The sequence below is a fragment of the Branchiostoma lanceolatum genome, chromosome 11 (assembly GCF_035083965.1).
Source record: "Branchiostoma lanceolatum isolate klBraLanc5 chromosome 11, klBraLanc5.hap2, whole genome shotgun sequence".
NCBI classification, from domain to species: domain Eukaryota; kingdom Metazoa; phylum Chordata; class Leptocardii; order Amphioxiformes; family Branchiostomatidae; genus Branchiostoma; species Branchiostoma lanceolatum.
The window spans coordinates 6,443,601-6,463,219 of NC_089732.1; the positions used below are offsets into that span (position 1 = coordinate 6,443,601).

Sequence of the window (19,619 nt, forward strand, 5' to 3'; positions counted from 1 at the left end):
GTGTTACATGTGTATGTCTTTTTTAAGTGTATTTTGGATACAGTGGTGGCCAGTCTGATGTGAACTTTGTCTATTCTCCTGAAGTACATACAGTACATGTATTATATGTGATCAGAACTACAAATGGCAATATCGTTTGCCTTTGAGGCCGCACCAATTAAATTTCTTGGTTAACGAAATTGAAAAAAAAATGCTAGATTAGAAAATCAACATGAAAACAGAATCTCAGAGGAAAGTTTGTACTTTGGTTCACACAGTTTTAGGGAGTGAACAGAGTCAGGTGCAAGTTTTCACCCCAGCCTTCTGTTTTAATGATGTCCTCGTGCAAAAATTTTACCCAAAAAATCTATTAACCAAGAAATTAAATTGGTGTGGCCTGAGGTGTCAACAAACAACCGGTTAGAAAGACCACACATTTTTGTGGGTAACTCTCCTGGTCCTGAAATATTTTTCTTCTGCCTGTCTGTCTTGATGTGGTGTTGTATGTTTGTCATGTCTGTATCTCGTAGGTCTGCTCATTTCATGGAAGCAGGGTAAGTAGGTGACAACACTATGTTGGAACAAGTCATGATGAAATACCATTGAGATTACGATTGCTAAAACTTAGCACCAAACTAAAAACTATGAAGTATAGTTTCACACAGTTCATTTCAAGATAAAAGTTAATAGCCTTATGTGTTCACAGGCTTGAATCTTGGGTTATTCCCTAACTTTTTTTGCAGTATCTATATACATGTATGTGCTACATGTTTTCATACTAGACACAGGTCATACTCATTGCAACAACAGTAACTAGATTTTGATCTGTTACCTGTAGGGTGTTATTTAATGCTACTACATGTATATATTATGGCATAGATACGTTATTCCTGCCATCTTAAACTTTAAAGGAAGGCAAGCAATATTAGGGCCCGAAAATCAGATTTTGAAAGTCAATTTATTTAGTCATGTCTATACCTGATTAGTTCAAACGACACTATCTTAATGTATAGCTACATCCATCATGCAAAAATACGACGTCGTTGTGATGTGAGAACTCACTGAAAATTGTCACCAGGGTTTTTGTAGGCTCGCAAATCTAAGGGAATCATCGGACAGCATGTTTTTGTGCAGTTTTAAAATGCTCACAGTATGAAGTTATTACGCAAATGTGCTAAATTGTGTTAGTACATGTCACTATCATAAAGATATCAGCATTTTTTTTTTTTCATATTTTGGGCCCTAATATTGCTTCAGTTGCCTTTAACACATTATTCATTGTTAAACTATGTATAGTTTCATACAGTATCTGTGATGTAAAGTCTTTACCTTGGTACTTACAGAACAGCGCAGGACCAGTAAACTGGAGGACAGTTTCCGTAAGAAGAGTCTGACGGCCATCGCTGGGTTCTCTGGTCTGCAGAGGAGCAGCTCGCTGGACCGCAGGACGGCCTGGAGGGAGGAGGGCGACTGGTCAAGCCTGGACACGTTCAGGGCTGTCACACTGACCGTCTCCAGCTTCTTCAAACAGGTACATGTGATTATCGTGATGTTGAATCACTCTCTCACTCACTCAGGCACGCAATCACTCATGCAGTCACTCACTCACTTCCTCACTCTCACTAACTCAAACACTCACCCATTTGCTCACTCTTTCACTCATGATCACTTGCTTGCTCACATTCACACATGTATGCTCTCACGCACCACAAACTCACTTACTCTCTTACTCACTTTCATTTAGTTGGTGAAACTTGCTCAAATCATTTGTAAATAGAATACTGCAAAAAGTTACAAAATAGGTACTGTAGATTTATTTTCGTAAAAATATGATTTTGACGTAGGGGTGTAAAGGATGTTTTTGTAATGTTTTAAGTTTGGGCTGGAAATAAAACTATAGCATGCAAAAACGACAAAAATAAAACCACAAGAAGTTTCAAGATTTAATTTTGCAGTATGCAATGTGTTTCAAATTTTATCGGCTTGTTGTTTTGTGATCATAGGAGGGAGACCGTTTGAAAGACGAGGACCTGTACAAGTTTCTGATGGACCTGAAGAGACCCTCCTCTGTGCTCAAGAAGCTCAAATGCATTCCAGGTAAACTTATTAACTTTCTGTATCACAGATAGGTTATACTATTTTTATGAATGTTAACATCTTTTTATCCAGTTAAAATCTAATGCCATACTAAGTGATATGTTAGTTATGCTAAAATCAGATGTTACGAAGTAGAAAAACAACACAATTCAGCCATCCACGGTATAAAAATATATTTCCTTTTCATTTTTTGCAGGTGCGTTGAAACTGGACATCTCCCCGGCTCCAGACAACTCCCCCTACTGTCTGACCCCAGAACTGCACAAGGTCAACCCCTACCCTGATGCCAGGGGAAGGCCAACAAAGGAGATTGAGGAGTTTCCCACAAGAGAAGTCTTTCTTCCACACACAACATACAAGTAAGTTCAGGGATCTCCCCAGAAATATACAGTAGGATGGGGGGGGGGGTGCCAAGCACAGGATACGTGTTGCCGAGGGAGGAGGTCTGGAGGGGGGCGCGCACCCCTCAAGAGGAGAGCAGCTGTTGCATTTTGCCTTTTCCAGACACAAATGGAAGTTATTTCCTACAACTTCAGCTTTACAATTAATGAAATCTCAAGATTTGAGCAAAATAATTGCTGCTGGACCTGGGATTAGAACAGGGTGGAGGAGCGCCACTGTTCCATTCTTTAGAGAGATCCCTGAGTAAGTTTCAAGTGGATTCAATATTTTTTAAACCATGTATAACTTTGTACTGTATTTAGAATAGTCGGTGAAATGTACACATGAAATTAATGTTGTGGGGTCGTATGGCATAATGGCAGGGTTTTCGGCCCAGAACCCAGCGGTCCCGGGTTCGAATCCCCTGACACTACTGATGATGTGCCCTTGGGAAAAGGCACTTTACACAACTTTCCTCACTCCACCCAAGTGTAAAAACGGGTATATTATGTGTGGGTCACGACACCAGCAATAGCTGCCTGTGTCCCACGTGTATTGCACTGTTGTTATTCTAATAAATTCCCCCCAAAAAAAGTCAAATTAACGTTCATCTTTGCTTTTTCAGGAACCTGTTATACATTTACCCTCAATGCCTGAACTTCAGTAATCGCCCAGGATCATCCCGTAACATAGCGGTTAAGGTGCAGTTCATGTCTGGCGAGGATGAGGCCTCTTCACTGAAGGTCAGATACTACTGTAATTCACTTTATCTTCATGGTAGCAAAATTTCACGGCATAAGGAAAATTGACATTTTCACTGAATGTTAACTTCACGGTTGCGGAAAGTGATTTACAGAACGGATGTGTGAAGGAATCAGAAATAATAACAGGTTTTTTCACAGTGATGATAAGTTCATGGTACAGAGGTGACCGTGAAAACAGTGTACATAAAGTTACAGTGAAAGAAACAAGAATTACAGTATCCTGTTGTTCAGAAACAACAATAGAAATTTGATTCTCATCCCATTGGATTATGGTAAAAGACTAGTTCTGGTTAATGATAAGATTTGAAATTCTTCTTTTATGTCTTACAGGTAATTTTTGGAAAGTCCAGCTCTCCTGAATTTCTCAAGGAAGCATACACAGCTGTCACCTACCACAACAAGTAAGGAAAAATACTGCATTTTGATCTTAAAGGTACTAGTGTTGTCATTTGTGTGATATGTTGGCTTTGATGTACATGTATTCTTAGAAAACAATCTGACTTAAACAACTGTTATCCAGTGATTAATTGTTCAAAAAAGTAAGAATGAAACTTGAGATTTTGTGTGTACATGTTTCCTACTGATTAATATTTTTCATGGCTGAATTATCTGCTATGTTTCTCCCAGGTCACCTGACTTCTATGAGGAGGTGAAGATAAAGATGCCGCCGCACCTGTCAGACAACCACCACCTCCTCTTCACCTTCTACCACATCAGCTGCCAGCGCAAGCAGGAGACCGGGCCCGTAGAAACTCCCGTAGGATTCACGGTCGGTAACCTAGTCTCTGACAAATCCGTAAAATTTAAAGAGACACATCCCCAAAGGCTTAAAAATTCCGTACTTAATGATAAAGGCAATATAAAGGTCACCCTCCTAAGCTCGGTACGTTACCTCCCATATCGACCCTGCTATTCCAAGCCGGTAAAATCGCTTCTTGCGACGTTACTGACAGTTGCTCATGAATGATTAACGAGCTAGCCTTATTTGGCACAAACAGCCGTTATTTTGCTCTAAACCCAAAGTAGCGATGTAAGACGCAACCTGATTGGTTGATAGCATCCCAGCGTCCTTTGTGGTTTTGCACTAGATCATCTTGTGCAAACCCTCTGATTGGCTGAAAGCTGTTTTGGTGGTGACGTCGCCAGAAGTGATTTTACCGGCTTGGAATAGCAGGGATGATATGGGAGGTAACGTACCGAGCGATATCGGGTCGGCTGAGGAGGATGTATAAAGGTATAAACAGTGGTTTAAGGTGGAGGTGGAGGTAAGGTATAGTACGTAAGTGCCGGTGCTAAAGTCTGGTGGAGGGAAAGCAAACGTCACATGAAGATGGAAAGTGGTGGAGGCTTCTAAACAGGTGTGCACGTACACAGAATGACAAGTTGATGTGTCAACGTGGACGTTGTGTTTGTCGTATTTGATGCACACGCATGAACGGTAACTGCACAGGTCTCATGTTATCAATGTTTTACCATAGTTTTTTTTTTCGGTAATTTTTCCCCTTTTTTTGGTCTGAAAGTTTTACAAACATGTGCTAATAATTTTCTTTCAAACCTTTTTTATTTTTTTCTCTATATTGAATGTAAGTTATTTTTAGCACATGGAAGAGTATACTTTACTACTTTTTATGGCCTAGTAGCTATCTTTTATCTTTTTGTAAGTATGAATCTATGATGAAATAAGTACTTGTTATTGTGTTTTTTACAGCACGAGGATAATTTTTTTCATTGCAAATGTGTTCAAATCTTTTTGATTTTTCTTTTTGCATGAATGCCACGGTATTCTTGCCATCTAAGTGCAGTGCATCAAATGCGAAAAACCTCCTAGCTCCCACAGGGAGAGTCACGAGCGTCACACTCTTCTTTAATGCATCCTGTACACAGCGGCCACAACAGCTGATCCCTCGAAAGTTGGCTCAGGCCATTCAGGAGACCGGTGGGCCCATCGAGACGCCCATAGGATACACTGTAAGACCTCGGTTTTGTGTCTCCCGGTAGAGGAAACCCTGCATGCCACTCCACAACGTACACTGCCACTAATGACGTAACCTTGTACAGGATGGACATACAGTGCATGCTCTTGGATACAGAATAACCGAGAAGAAAGAGTCTATGACATTTTACAGAGTCTATCTTTGTATGCTGGGCAATAAGGCACTTTATCTTCTTCATATCTGGCTGCTTTGGTCTTTTTTCCCAAAGCCAATCTTTTCTATTTTTACACTGAACCTGTTCTATAAGCAGTGATGTCAGCAACAATGCCTTGAGGTTGTTTTTGTCAAAACTTCTGTTTAAGAAGATCTCTTTCTCCATTCTGTTTTCAAGAGCTCACTGCTACTCCTAATGACTGTGACTGTTACTGGTCTGTCCATCCCTGTGATCTGTGCTTTAGTTAGATCTCCCTGATCTTTGCTCTGTGATCCTTCAGCAGTGGGAAAGATATTTTTTATATGCCGCATTCCCACAGGAAGAGCAATATAAGCATAAAAGAATAGTTCAATACAAGACGCTTCAGCAATTTCACACTAATTCCATTGTGATAGATATCAGATCATAAATATATCAAAATTCAGATTTATCCTATGAACATGCAGACATTTGTTGTGCAATATTTGCTGATTACAAAAATATGGCTTCTCCCACCTTAACAATGTAGCTTCAGCATTAAGTTTAAGAAGAACACAATGCTAATCTATATCAAATTCACAATCTTTGCAATATTAGACTTGGACTAAAGATCTGCCTAATATGTTGAGTGTGCATGGGTTGCAGCTCAAAGTGCTAAAATTGCCAAGATGTACAATTGCAGAAATGTGCTGGCAAAACTAAAGGAATTATGGACTAAGAAGGATAATGGGTAAATGGTGGTAAAAATTGGACCTGGATTATCAAAATTAAATGATGAAGATAAAAGATAGAAAAAATGGCACTATTAGTTACTCACTAGGATGTTACAACCCTTCTTAGTCTTATCCTAGATGTGCAACATGTCTTGGTATAGAAAGTGGAAAGATCAATGGATTCATGGAGTACATTTGTAACCCGGTGCTGTATGTGTACATGTACCTACTAGTGTTCCCCAGTGTTTGGGGTACCCAACCACCAGCACTAAATCAACGCACCAGTGAGATTTACCCTCTCCTACACAGTCATCTCAACCCTAGCAGTAAAATGCTTCCTCCTCCAGTATGTGACCCTCCTGTCTCCTGCAGTACTACTCACTGACATGTGTTATACACCTGTGTAGTGGATCCCTGTCCTGGCCAACGGTCGACTGCAGGTCGGAGAATTCAGCCTCCCTGTCTCCATGGAGAAGCCGCCACAGAGCTACTCTATGCTGTCACCTGATGTAAGTACCATATTTTAGATACAAATGTACAGATGGGGGTTGGTAAGGTGTTCTTGCCTAGTGTACAATCCGTCATGTATCTCTGTAAAGCTGTAGTATACTCGTACCTCTGCTATTGTGTAGAAGCTGTATTTTTTATGATAGTTGCTTATTGAAAGAAAATCTGTGTACTTTTAAAAGTAGTTAAACAGCTATATTCATTCCACTTCCAAAGAACTTTTTTGTGCATTATTTTCGTATACCTTGCATGCTTTGCATATTATTTTTGTATGCTTCAAGAAGTTTTATAAATCTAAAGCATGTGGCATACTGTTTTTATTTTTTTTATTTTTTCTCTCTTGTGTAGCTGCTTTTGTTTGCTGTGCATGACCATGTGATATTTATGTTTCCCACAGTCCTTCTCCAAGCCCAATATTGGGGTAAGCCCAGAGATAGTGGTCAGCAGCTTGTTTATGCTGGTGTCAGTGGCAAGATAAATACCAACCTAGTCTCCAATTCATAGCTGCAGACTTCTGTCGTCGGGCTGTATATTATGATTTCAGAACTTTTGAAAATACAGTATGTCTGAATTGCTGGAAATAAAGCCGAGTGTTGGAAGACTATGATATTATTACATAAAATGAAAGTGACATACATTGTAAAGTAGCAGTTGAAAACGGTTGTAGCTGTAAATATTTGGAGGCTTGGTTCACTTTTATCTTGAAACTGACTTTAGGGGACATAAGGCAACTCCACCACTACTGGTTCCAATGTAGTGAATGTAAAAGGGCTTGAAGTTCACATGGATCAAACGGCATTAAAACATGACAAGAAATGTCAAGCCAAAGAGAATGTTTAGATATCAAGTTAGAGAGAGAGATATGTGACGAGTCAAAGAGATGTTTAGGTATACAAACTGTAAAGGTGCAAAGAAAAGCACTTTCTACATTTTACGAAACTGATACAAAGAGAGACAACAAATACAAAAAGATTCAACATCAAACAGGGCTGTCTCCAGTTTTTAAATTTTTTCAATCCCACTCATTGTTTGGGAGCCAATGTGTTGAATTTTCCTTGTTAAATTCATCATTTTAAGCTTACGTAGATACATTTTCATCAATTTTATGTCATTAAGTTCAGATTTTGGGACAGACAAGATAAAAAAATTTAACTTTTCCGTCCCGACAGGCAAATTTCCGTCCCGGGACAGAGGGACGGGTCCCAGAGACAGCCCTGACATCAAACCTTCAAAAACTATACCCAGTATAAAAGAAAATGTCTTGTGTATTCCCACACTCGCATGTTTAGGTTCTGACATCCATGTGATCTTTCAAGTTCCTTTACATAGAAAGATGATGAAGCATGCGGCTGGTGAGGTTGTGGGCTTATTCTGGGACTAGAGCAGCTTGCATGGTTATAGTCTATTCTGGCTCTGTAGTTCTGTCTTTTGGTGAATGGTACATGTAACACTCTGCACAGAAACGGCACACAAGTCCAAGAGATGGTTTTCTTTATCAATTGATACTGTCCAAGTATTTTTTATGGTATTTTAGTCAGTAAAAAAAAAGATTTTTTTCTATTAGTTGGAAAATTGTACTATGTGGTTTACTTTTAAAGCCGAAATATTGTTGGAATGTAGTAAAAAAAAGGTATTCAACATCTACATGTGTACATGTACATGTGATAATCTCCAAGTAGATATGGGGTGGAAGTTTGTAACTGTTTTCTGACTTCCGGCCATCTACCTAGTACTTAAGATCTGCTTGGAGATTAGCATGCAAGTTCTTGACTTTTTTGAAGAGCTGTATTTTTCTTCGCGCCCGAGGTTGTAAACATAAACAGTTGCTATTTCTGTGCAGACTGAATGTTCACGTACCCTCGTCACATTTTGATACTGACCCACTCTCTTCCCTCCTTACATTCTGGCCTCAGAATGATGAGTCAAAGGTAACAGCCTTTGTTCAAGGATAACCCTGCTATATTCAAAAAGTTTCATTGACTGTTCAAAAAACAAAGTTGTTTATCTGTTCTCTAAAAACTAGAAAGAACTAACCAGTATTGACAGAATGATGGATACATTTTTGTGTATACAGATTTGATCACTAGTTGGGTGATGTCTGATAAGGTTACTTCTTCAAAATGTCATTTCATAAAGAAAGTAACAAATTGCCAAGAAAGAATAGACTATTGGAATTTTCAAATTTGAAAAGCTGTTCTGTCGTGAAATAAGAATGATGTACTGTAACTAAAAGATTTCGATTTACAGTAAATGTTGGTCTTGCACACTTTATTTTAGTATACAATCTTTTGCAAACAAACCAAAAATACAAACTGATTTTTGATAGTACATGTATTCACAAATTTTTCTTTCTAATGTTGCAGCACATGTACATGTGTACATCTCTTTCAAATTAACCTGAAAACGACTTTATAGTAAAGTTGATCTCGCCCCTCCCCTCCCCACACAGGTGCAGCTGCCGGGGATGAAGTGGGTAGATGGACACAAGGGACTCTTCACCGTCACCCTACATGCCTCGTCATCTGTACACACACAGGTACATTTGGGCTCAAAATCAAATAGGCTGAAGTATGATATAGGCATCAAGGAGGATGTAAGAGAAAAGATGCATGTGCAAAATGTATAGGGGTAACCTAGTGAGCGTTGATGAAGGTTAGACATCCAGGTAGTAAGATACGCCAAAAATAGTTACTCAAGCAACTGGATAAAATTTTGAAACAGTCAGACATTTCAAACAACATCCACTGTCTTTCGTCAGTGACTAACGATAGGACTGGAGAACGTTAGTCCTATTGTTAGTCACTGATGAAAGACAGCGGATTACCGCGAAATAAAACCACCAGGAAAGTAAATGAATTTACAGTAATAGATGCTGTCTTGTTCCCCAGGACCCGTTCCTTGACAAGTTCCTGAGCCTGTGCCACGCTGTGGAGGACACGAACCGCGTGCTGCCCACCAGGATCGGCGAGGTGCGTATCCAGGAGAGTAACCTGGAGCAGGAGCTGAAGAACAGCGTGCAGGCCCTGAGTCAGGCCCAGCCAGAACCACTGGTCACCTTCCTGTACCTCATCCTGGACAAACTCATCAGTCTCATCGTCAGGCCGCCCATCATCGCTGGACAGATAGGTAGGGTTTGGGTTAACATTAAACAATGAATGAATAGGGTCCAGCTGTTTATTCTGTTTATTTAGATACCCTTTAGCCTTTATAAAGGCTAGTCACCTTCCTGTACCTCATTCTGGACAAACTCATCAGTCTCATCGTCAGGCCGCCCATCATCGCTGGACAGATAGGTAGGGTTAGGGTGAACATTAAACAGTGAAAAAGGTTCGGAGTAAAAATACATAATAGATATACAGACCTCCCATCATTGCTGGACAGATAGGTAGGGTTAGGGTGAACAGTGTTCTCACCAGAATTTTTTCACAGCATAGGGGTCAGGTACAGAAGGCCAACTTTACGCGGTGCAAGTCACGCATGGAGTGCTGAAGTGAAGACATGACCAGAGTAGGGAGTCTGGCATGTTCCCCCGGAAAATTTGTAAATTCCTAACCCAATGAGATATTATTTTATGCATTTTGAGGAATAAATTTTGTGAAGTAGACTTTTTCCTCTGTCACAGCCTCATTCTAAAGCCAAATATGAACTTTTTATAAGATTTATGAAGAGTCACAAGGTTTGTCCCAGAAAGAAACACCCCTATGCTGGTTGAAACACAGCATAGGGGTCCAGATCACAGCATAGGGGGTCCAAATCACAGCATAGGGGGCCCCTATGCTGAAAAGGCCTGGCGAGAACACGGGTGAACATTAAACAGTGAATAGGGTTCGGAGTAAAAATACATGATAGACATACAGACCTCCCGTTCTTTTATACACTGGAGGACACTATAAATAGCATGTATTGGTAATGACAAACAACTATAATATAGATGATAACTTCTGGTTTCATTTACATGTACAAGTATTGAGCCCATAAATATTCATACCCGCATCTACCTGTAAGGCCATACCAATTTGATTTCTTGGTTAACAGATTTTTTTTTAAATTTTAGCAGGTGGACATCATTAAAACAGAAGGCTGGGGTGAAAACTTGCACTTGACCCCATTCACTCCCTGAAACTAGCATTTAAAAAAAAATTCCGTTAACCAAGAAATTGAATTGGTGTGGCCTAAGTATAGAATATTACACTGATTTAGGTACATATTCACCTGAAACGTGCCCCTGTACTGTAGTATTAACAGGATAATGTCCTTTATTCCAGTGAATGTTGGTCAGTCGTCCTTTGAGGCCATGGCTCAGATCGTGGCCAGACTCCACACCATGCTGGACTCCCAGGATGCACATGGGCGCAACTCCCTCCTGGCGTCGTACATCTCGTACGTCTTCAGCACGCCGCAGGTGGACCAGTCCGTGTCTCCAGGTACGGCCGCCGATTGATGTGCTGAAACAGCATGATATACTTTATACACTAGGATACCATTACACCATATATGCAGTGTGTGCCCCTTTTGGATCAAATTCCGTGGATCCTGGGGCTCGAGTTCGATCCTAGGGTCGACTCCTGCTCAGACATGTAAGGGATTGCATTCGTTATTTTGGATGGTGACGTAAAGTTGAAAAATCATCACAGTAGGCATGTGACACAGACAGGATCCTTAATACTTAGATCAATGCAGAAAATGATCTAAAAGACCACCAAACAGTAGACACATACATGTACGTACTGTGGCCAAGTTGTCCTGATGCAGAGGTTGTGCCACGTTCACGAATCAAAAACAACAAAATGTACATGTAAGTAAAAATCTTTTGAAACATTTCTGTAGGTAGTTCGCCTGGCAACATGCCGAGCGCCATGGCAGGCCCTGGCAGTTACGCCACCATCAGTCGATCGGGCATGCAGCGTCCAAAGAGTCTAAACCTGATGCCGCAACACCGCAACCTGAGTAACAGTGACCCTGACCTGACGGCGACCCCCAGTCCTGACGAAGAGGTGTCAGATCTCACTGGCAAGGTCAGGATAAGTACAAGCTCCAAATGGACATGTTCATGTAGCTGTCTTTGAAGGATACATGTACTTTTGTCATTGGGCTTTGTTAAAATCTTGAGGAAACGTTGCTTTATAAGCATAATACGTAATATTAAGTTTATTTCTTAGCCAGATAGTGTTAGTGTTATATGCTGTACACTGCTCCATGTTTTTACTTGCGCAGTCTTACATTGCTCCATATTTTTATTTGCGCATAGATTAAATGTTCAGTTGTCACTGTGTTATTTTGTAAACTACATGTACTTCTCAGTTTTAGAGACTTTAAATTTATGATTTCACATTATTCCAATTATTTATCATTGCTCTACAACAAGGCTATCATTTTATGCAGATGAGCATGTTACCATTTCTGATTGTCTTTTTTGTTTGTTTGCATTTGTTTTTGCTCGTAGTAGTTTTGCCTTTTAGTTTGATTTTCTTTCTGTTGCTGTTTGTGTGCTGTATGTAGGGATTTATGCTGGATAGGTCTCAGAGTGCACGGTTCACTGACCGGCGAGGAACGTTACAGTACTCACAGGTGCAGCTCTGTCTGAAGTGGAGTTTTAAGGGTTGTCTCTCCTTCCATGTCCTAGTCATGACTCACACCTTCCAAACTAACGCTCATCCTCATTCTTAATCATCATGATGACGCAAAAATGTTCACAGTGAGTTGATAATAATAATGATAATAAGTTCATTGATCTCTAAAATACATGGCAGTGTCCTCAGCGCTGAATTACTGTTGCGTACTTTAGGCATACATGTATTACATGTGACAAATCTAACTCAAATTTAAGCGACTAGTACTATTCAAAATCTAAATCAAAGCAACTAGTACTATACAAGCAACTAGTACTGTACAAGATGAAATAAGAAATACTGTAACAAGAAAAAGAAAACGTATCGTACAAGGAATTGAAGAAACCAAATACAGGAATTCTCATCGTACAAATGATAAAAGAAGAAACAAGGTTTATCATCATACTGTAAACTAGATAAAGTTAGAGACTTCGAGCGCCGTGCAAAGAATGCTGTGTGTAAAATTTCACAAAGTTTACTGCCGATTTCTTAAAGTTTTGACAATAGTAGTTACAGTGAAAAATGTAGATGTTAACAAAAGCAGCATTTTTGGATTTATTTCATCAAAATGTAAAATGTCAACGCTGCATTTTTGGATTACAAAATGTAAAATGTTACCGTACCAAAAGCAGCATTTTTGGATTTTTCTTCATCAGACTGTAAAATGTTACCAAAAGCAGAATTTTTGTTTTACTTTATCACACTATATTTTATCTGGGAATGCAACTCTTACATTTCTGCCTACTGTTTATATATTATATGCATTTTGGCCAGATAATGAAGTCAACATTCATGGCATCAAAGAACAGAAATATACAGTAGGGTTCACTAACATATCACATTTGTTTGCAAATGTTACTAACATCTAACATTACTGTAAGTTGCGAGTTCACACTCATTTCTTTGTTTTTGTATGGTTTTCCTAACAGCATAACTGGTCAGTGAATGCATGTGTTTGATAGACAGCAACAAAAACGTATGACTATCCATAGAAAAAAATTGATTCATGATACTGTATTGCTTCATAATGAAGAAAGAAATACCGTTTCTCCTTTAATTTTATTTTCTTGATTTGGTTTTTTGTATTTTTTTCTGCTTTTAACTCTTAAACTTTATTCTGTACTTTGTTCTTTTTCTGTTCTGTTTGCGTCTGTGCTTACAGACTCCTCAAAAGAGAAGAGCTCGGAAGCGATGGGTAATATTTTCAGCTGGGGTGGCATCTCTTACTTTTATGTAGTGCATCTTTAGAAAGCTTAATATGTTGTGTCCTTTTTTTCTCTTGCAATATTAGCTGTCCTGTTAAGATTGCTGTATTGAAGATCTCTCGTGAACATTTACAATATACATATTTTGTACCACAATCTATTGGTGGTGCAGTCCTTTAGAACTTTATTCATAATGCCAGACTTGCAACATGTTACCATTTTGGTCATAGCTTTGGGTAACGTTTAGCATTATAGTTTCTTAGTTAATGATGCAAATTTGATGTGGCATTACATTATTGGAACTGTGGTAAAAGTTGATAATAGTTTGTGAAATATACATATTATGTACATTGATTTTCATAGTCAGGAAATATTGGATTATACAATAACTAATGACACATAAGTGCTGACCAATGACATGTATGCATTTTGATTGGTGGCACTTCCAGGGCCAATCAGAACGCGGTCAGCTGCGGGCCAGTTTCCGACAGTCCATGGCTGAGGGCAGCCCCAAGGTGGAGGGGCTGGGAGGGAGACTGCCGAACAAGAAGGTGGGATCAGCTGTTCTGATATATGTACTGCCTCATGTTAGAGAGTCCTATTATCCAATGCAGCGGATTTGTCAACTTTCTTCATTAATTCTGCAAATTAGCAGGCCCAACATCTAATCATTTCGAGGTATACCAATATTGAACTTGCTTACCGTGCAGTCATATTTGTCATAGTTCGTTGTAAGCTTTTGTTGTCAAAGACTTTTCAAGCAAGCAGTGACAGAACCAACTGCCGATAAGGCCACACTAATTTAATTTCTTGGTTAACAGATTTTTGTAGTTAACAGATTTTAGCATGAGGACATCATTAAGACAGAAGGCTGGGGTGAAAACTTGCACCTGACCCTGTTCACTCCCTGAAACTGTGTGCACCAAAGTACAAACTTTCCTCTGAGATTTTGCTTTCATGTTGATTTTCCAATCTAGCATTTTTTTTAAATTCTGTTAACCAAGAAATTAAATTGGTGAGGCCTAAGGATCTAAGACAGTCTTTTTGATAACACAACAGCAGAATTTTGCGCGACTATCCCAAGAATGCCCTCTATTGGTGATAGTATAAGACTATGATGATCATACAACGAATATGACGGGCCCTTGGTAGTGAATTTGAACAGCATATTGAAAAACATTCTGCGGAGAATAATAATGTAGGAACAGTGCTTGGAATAGCTAAGCTAAAAGACCACAGGAAAAATGACCTTACCTTTGAAATTGAAATATATTTTAGTCCTTATATCCTAATATTACATTGTTTTAATTCTGACAGATTTTCCATGAGGAGCTGGCCCTGCAGTGGGTTGTTTCTAGTGGCTCTGTGAGAGAGCTGGCCTTGTCTCATTCGTGGTTCTTCTTCGAGTTAATGGTGAGTAATGCACAATGCCATCTAGTAACTACCTTATTAGTACATAGAAAAATAGATTTTTATGATTTATAGATTAAGAGGTGCAAGATCAAAACACTGAATGTAAAAACTGTTTCACAATTGATTGTGCAAGGCTGTAACAGGAGCTAATGTTACCTGTATAGTATTGCCATCACAAGTCTTTATTCCTGGTGGTTCTGAGACTGATACGGTAACATAGTTTTAATGTCTATCTACACAGGTGAAGAGTATGGCACAGTACTTAGCTGCCGCTGACAAGCTGGAGACGCCCAGGAAGATGCGCTTCCCTGAACGTTTTCTTGACGACGTGTCAGCGCTTATCGGCATGATGACGGGAGACATCATCGCCAGATACAGCAAGGTGAGGAACACATTGCATCCGTTGATGATGCATATAAAATATGAAATGAAATCTCTCTATCTGTACCAGAAAATTATGTCATCTTTAAGTTTGACAGATTTATTATTGCGTCTGTGTACGGAGGTTTAATTTTTTTTCATTGTGTCTGGATAACACAGGAATGGTGGGGTTGTCAATAACATGTATTCTGTTGCTTGTAAGCTGGTCTATTGAATAATTAAACCACTCTGACTTGTACACAATATTTTGCAGGCTGAGACAATGCAGCAAAGGACCACACATCATGCACACCCTGATCAGTATTATAGCGTGAGAAAAAAAAATCTATAAAAACACCTGGAATATCAAACCTTTTGCTCAAACAATGCCTTTTCCACATTGTCATTTACTTCTTTTGCCATTCTTGGCATTCAAAGATACTGAAAGATATGACAATAAATTCTTGCTCTCCAGATATCATTGAATATTTGTTTGGCAGAAGAAAATTACAATCTAAAGTCCATTAAATGAAAAGGTTCGAATTTGAAGCAAAGGGATAATCTATTTTTGGACAGTGGGAAAGGTGACTATTGACTAACATGTAATTGGTGTCCATATTGAAATATGGACAACATTTTGAAATAATAGCATAGTGTGCATGAGTCAAAATTTGCTCACAAAGGTTTTTTCATACATGTTGGAGAAGGGTTTCCTTTGGCATAAGGGCTACATGCAGGTGAATACAGCGACCATTCAGGTGATGGTAACAGGTTCACCTAAAGCAGCAATTTTGTGTGGTACTTTTACTGTACGTAAATGTCAAAATTGTCTACCTTCCAGGACCTACAGTTGATCCAACATCTGAATGCAAGTCTGGCGTTCTTCCTGACCGACCTGCTATCACTCATGGACAGGGGATTCGTCTTCAATCTCATCAAGACTTACTGTAAACAGGTAGGTTAAGTTAAAATCCTCCCACACCATAAGGTGTATAGGGCGGTACCCATCCCCGTTTTATAGCCCTGGGCCACACTATGGTGCAATCACTGAAGCAGGGGGCTAGTTTCATAAGTATGTAACGTTGGGTAACCTAAATTCGGGATTTTTCCGATAATGGTTGACTGAAATCAATCTAGCAGAACAATAAACCATCCTTTTTTTCTATTATTCTGTCAGTATCATGTACTATCTTTGCACTAATCATATATATGGTAGATTTTGTCTCTAGTCGTGCTGACACCATAATATTTCAACTTGAAACTACCGTGCGCCGCACGCACAATTGTGGTGCTGTCGGACAGGGGGGCACATTAATTCGGGAGAGAAGATTCGTCTTGAATATCTTACCGCTAATCACATTTTATACAGCAGCTATTCGTTCTATCCTTGGCTTGAGGAGAGTGCTATGGATATAGACGTGTCCAAGTAAAAAAAATACACGAAGAAACGGCCGTACCGCACACATCAGGCCAGTTCGGGAACAACCCGTGTGTTGAGTCGGTAGAACTTCACTCAAAGTCGGCCCATCGTCATCATCGGGCAACGTGTAACGTTACATTATTCATGGGAAGTTAGCTGGATGCCGTAGCAATGGTAATACTACTATGTCCATGTGTTCCTTGTTGTGTTAGGAGCAAACTTTGAGGAAAATATCTTCCTCAGTCCACTATCACACGCAGCATTTAGACAAAAAAGTGTTCCTCACAAACCTTTGTCGTCTGCTTGACAACAGGATTCTGGTTAACAATATGGCGGCGGGAAAATACACGTGCCGTAGGTTGTAGCAACAGAGAGGAGTTTTGATGATTGATCACACTTAGAATATAGTTGCAGGTTAGCAAAAGAGATTGTAATAAGTTGTCTTATAAATAATTGTGTTTAGCAGGCAGGAGATGTGACATTTGTCTTATAAACCAGCGAACAACCGTGCTGGGTGATTCTCCCACGAAGCCCCCAGACTCTGTCAATAAGGGACGGAGAGTTTTTGACGTCGCCAACTTCTAATGCATGGTTATCGAAGCTTTTCAGCCAGTGTTCTGAATACGTTAGTCTATCTGCTTTGCATTGCTGGCGTTATAACTGATTTTGCATGTAGCACATATCCCTAAATACCCCGTTTTCAAAAAATCCCGACTTTAAGTACCCCACGAATTTATGTTACCCAACGTTACCATCTTTATAAACTCTTTGGTATGACTCAATGCGCCTCTTGTCCAGAGGTGTCCTACCCAGGAGGACTTAGGTGTATTAAGGTGTCTTTTGTTTGTCTTATTCGAATCCGGTGAACTGTAGAACAGTGTTATCTTGTGATGTCCAAATTACATTGTACAATGACATTGTACGATTTGAACTACATGTACATGTAATAGATGTAGCAAGGTAGAGGAAGGGTTTACATCATACATTGTCTGTACACTAGTTTATTTTGTAAGCCATTGTTGTACTGTCAGGTATAATTATTTGTGTAATTTTTATCTTCAGTATGTTGTCCCACAGCACATGTACATGTATGTACATGTAAATGTATGTACATGGATCTATAACTATGGTTGACTGTTGACTACATCATGTGTGTCTTTGTTTCTGTTTTTAGCTCTGTTCTCTCTCCATGTTCTATCACATTTTTGCTCTCAGCAATGGTCTCCTGGTCAGTCCTGTGATTTCTCTTCCTTTTTCTTATTTTTTTCTCTCCTCGCTGCTTGTTTATCATCCCTTTGAGAAGGTTAGCCCATAAGTCATCTCACAGTTTTGAGTGTGCATGTGCAGTCTTGATGCTTTCTGGTCCAGGTCAAAGTTCAAGATCCCTTCTCTTAGTAAATAATTTCCACTTGTCCGGATGTTTTTGCAATATGACAGAACGTTTTAGCAATGTTGAAAGTCATTGAAAACAAGCGTAGCCCTCTGTGCAAAATGTTGGACAAAGATATAATGGACAAGTTGGAATTGTTTAGTAGCAAATTGATCTTAAACTTTGACCTAAACCACAATGCATCATCACTGCATATGAACACTCGAAACTGTGAGAAAGCTTATTCTCAGCTGTATCAGCAGTTGATAATTTTAAGTGTAAAACTAAAAAGATTGTCCCTTCCAGGTATCAGGAAAGATTGCATCGCTGGCCAACTCCACGACTCTGACCACACTCAAGCTTGAGTTCCTGCGTGTCATCTGCAGCCACGAGCACTTTGTCGTGCTGAATCTCCCGTTCATCGCGCCGGCCTCCCGTCCCGCCTCCCCCTGCCCGTCCATCTCGAGCTCGACCTCGCAGAGCTCATACATCTCGAGCAGCACGGTGACGGACAAGGGCGGGGTGGGGGAACTGTCGGTGGAGTTTAGACAGCAGCATTTTCCTGTGGGCATGTTGTTGTCGGAACTGTCGGTAGTTCTGGACGGAGAGTAAGTCCATGTCTATTGATTGATTGATTGATTCAAGGTTATCTTGTTCTGCAATACAGATAGAATGCCTTTGCAGCCAAAAGCCTGAATTGTGGAACTGTTGACACTTTTTTGTGATGATAGAATAGTTTTCATGACTGTACAGTTGTACAAGCAGTTGGTTGCCAAAAGGAACCCCTCTCCAACATGTATGTACAAGCAGTTGTTTGCGAGAATTCATCAAGTACAGTTGTCTGTGCATTTTCTCCGACTTCTCATATAAACACCGGTTCTCCTTCAGGAACCAGAACCTCCACCGCCAGGCCATCAACGCCCTGCTAAACCTCATCGCCAGCCACGACTGCGACCCCCGCTTCTCCGACCCAGAGATTCGCTCCCACGTGGCCAAACTCTACCTGCCCATCATCGGTATCGTCCTGGACAGCCTGACCCAGCTCAATGACGGGACCACGGAGCAGAAGAACAACAACAAGGGACAGGAGGAGCAGCCCGCACCCATCAACCAGTCTGTTGCCATGGCGATAGCAGGGACGTCGGTGTACCGACCAGCATCGTCATATTCACTGGACTCTATGGGACAACAGGTGCAAACAATATCCAGAGATAATACCTTGCTATAAGACAAACTCCATTGTAATGTCTTGTCTTTGTCAGCAGGGCTAGCCCTCTGTAATAGCCATAGGCTAGTTGGCAAGTCCTGGTTGTGTGTCCTGAACAGCCAAACCAATAAACAATAAACAACTGAATTGTCAGTAAAATGTCAGAAAAAGAATTCTGCAAAAGAAGATAATGTTCAACTTGTTATTCTAATGCTGTTGCAAACAGTCACATTTCAAGAACATTTTATCATGAAGCCAACAGGCTGGATTAATGGGAAGTGTCTTAAATGTTAAACATTAAAGAAAGTAAGACTTAAAGGGACTCTCAATTTCCTCTAGCAAGGAGAAAGAAAGACATTTATCCCTTTCATTGTGGCATTGTGTGGTACAAAAGGTAGGGTGTTTTGACCACAACCTAGAGATCCCGGGTTTGAGACCACTCTCTCCGGCTGCAAAGAGAGAGTAGTC

The 19,619-nt window shown here is 40.0% G+C and overlaps 1 protein-coding gene across 8 annotated transcripts in view; it reads left to right on the forward strand.

Annotated features, from left to right (window-relative positions):
• The window catches only part of LOC136444839 (dedicator of cytokinesis protein 7-like), a 40,586-nt gene that overhangs the window by 7,523 nt on the left and 13,444 nt on the right, over positions 1–19,619 (forward strand). Inside the window, exons 12-34 of one of the 8 annotated variants that reach the window (XM_066442579.1) lie at positions 510–533; positions 1,323–1,510; positions 1,983–2,076; positions 2,273–2,435; positions 3,083–3,200; positions 3,552–3,622; positions 3,849–3,990; positions 5,106–5,189; positions 6,469–6,570; positions 6,966–6,989; positions 9,018–9,104; positions 9,457–9,694; positions 10,834–10,992; positions 11,396–11,583; positions 12,068–12,136; positions 13,340–13,372; positions 13,832–13,933; positions 14,700–14,795; positions 15,037–15,177; positions 15,430–15,486; positions 15,997–16,110; positions 18,251–18,552; positions 18,833–19,136. In XM_066442579.1, coding sequence (XP_066298676.1) covers positions 510–533; positions 1,323–1,510; positions 1,983–2,076; positions 2,273–2,435; positions 3,083–3,200; positions 3,552–3,622; positions 3,849–3,990; positions 5,106–5,189; positions 6,469–6,570; positions 6,966–6,989; positions 9,018–9,104; positions 9,457–9,694; positions 10,834–10,992; positions 11,396–11,583; positions 12,068–12,136; positions 13,340–13,372; positions 13,832–13,933; positions 14,700–14,795; positions 15,037–15,177; positions 15,430–15,486; positions 15,997–16,110; positions 18,251–18,552; positions 18,833–19,136 — 2,900 coding nt within the window. The remainder of the gene's footprint in view (positions 1–509; positions 534–1,322; positions 1,511–1,982; positions 2,077–2,272; positions 2,436–3,082; positions 3,201–3,551; positions 3,623–3,848; positions 3,991–5,105; positions 5,190–6,468; positions 6,571–6,965; positions 6,990–9,017; positions 9,105–9,456; positions 9,695–10,833; positions 10,993–11,395; positions 11,584–12,067; positions 12,137–13,339; positions 13,373–13,831; positions 13,934–14,699; positions 14,796–15,036; positions 15,178–15,429; positions 15,487–15,996; positions 16,111–18,250; positions 18,553–18,832; positions 19,137–19,619) is intronic. The other 7 variants (XM_066442584.1, XM_066442582.1, XM_066442581.1 and 4 more) reach the window with 7 other exon arrangements.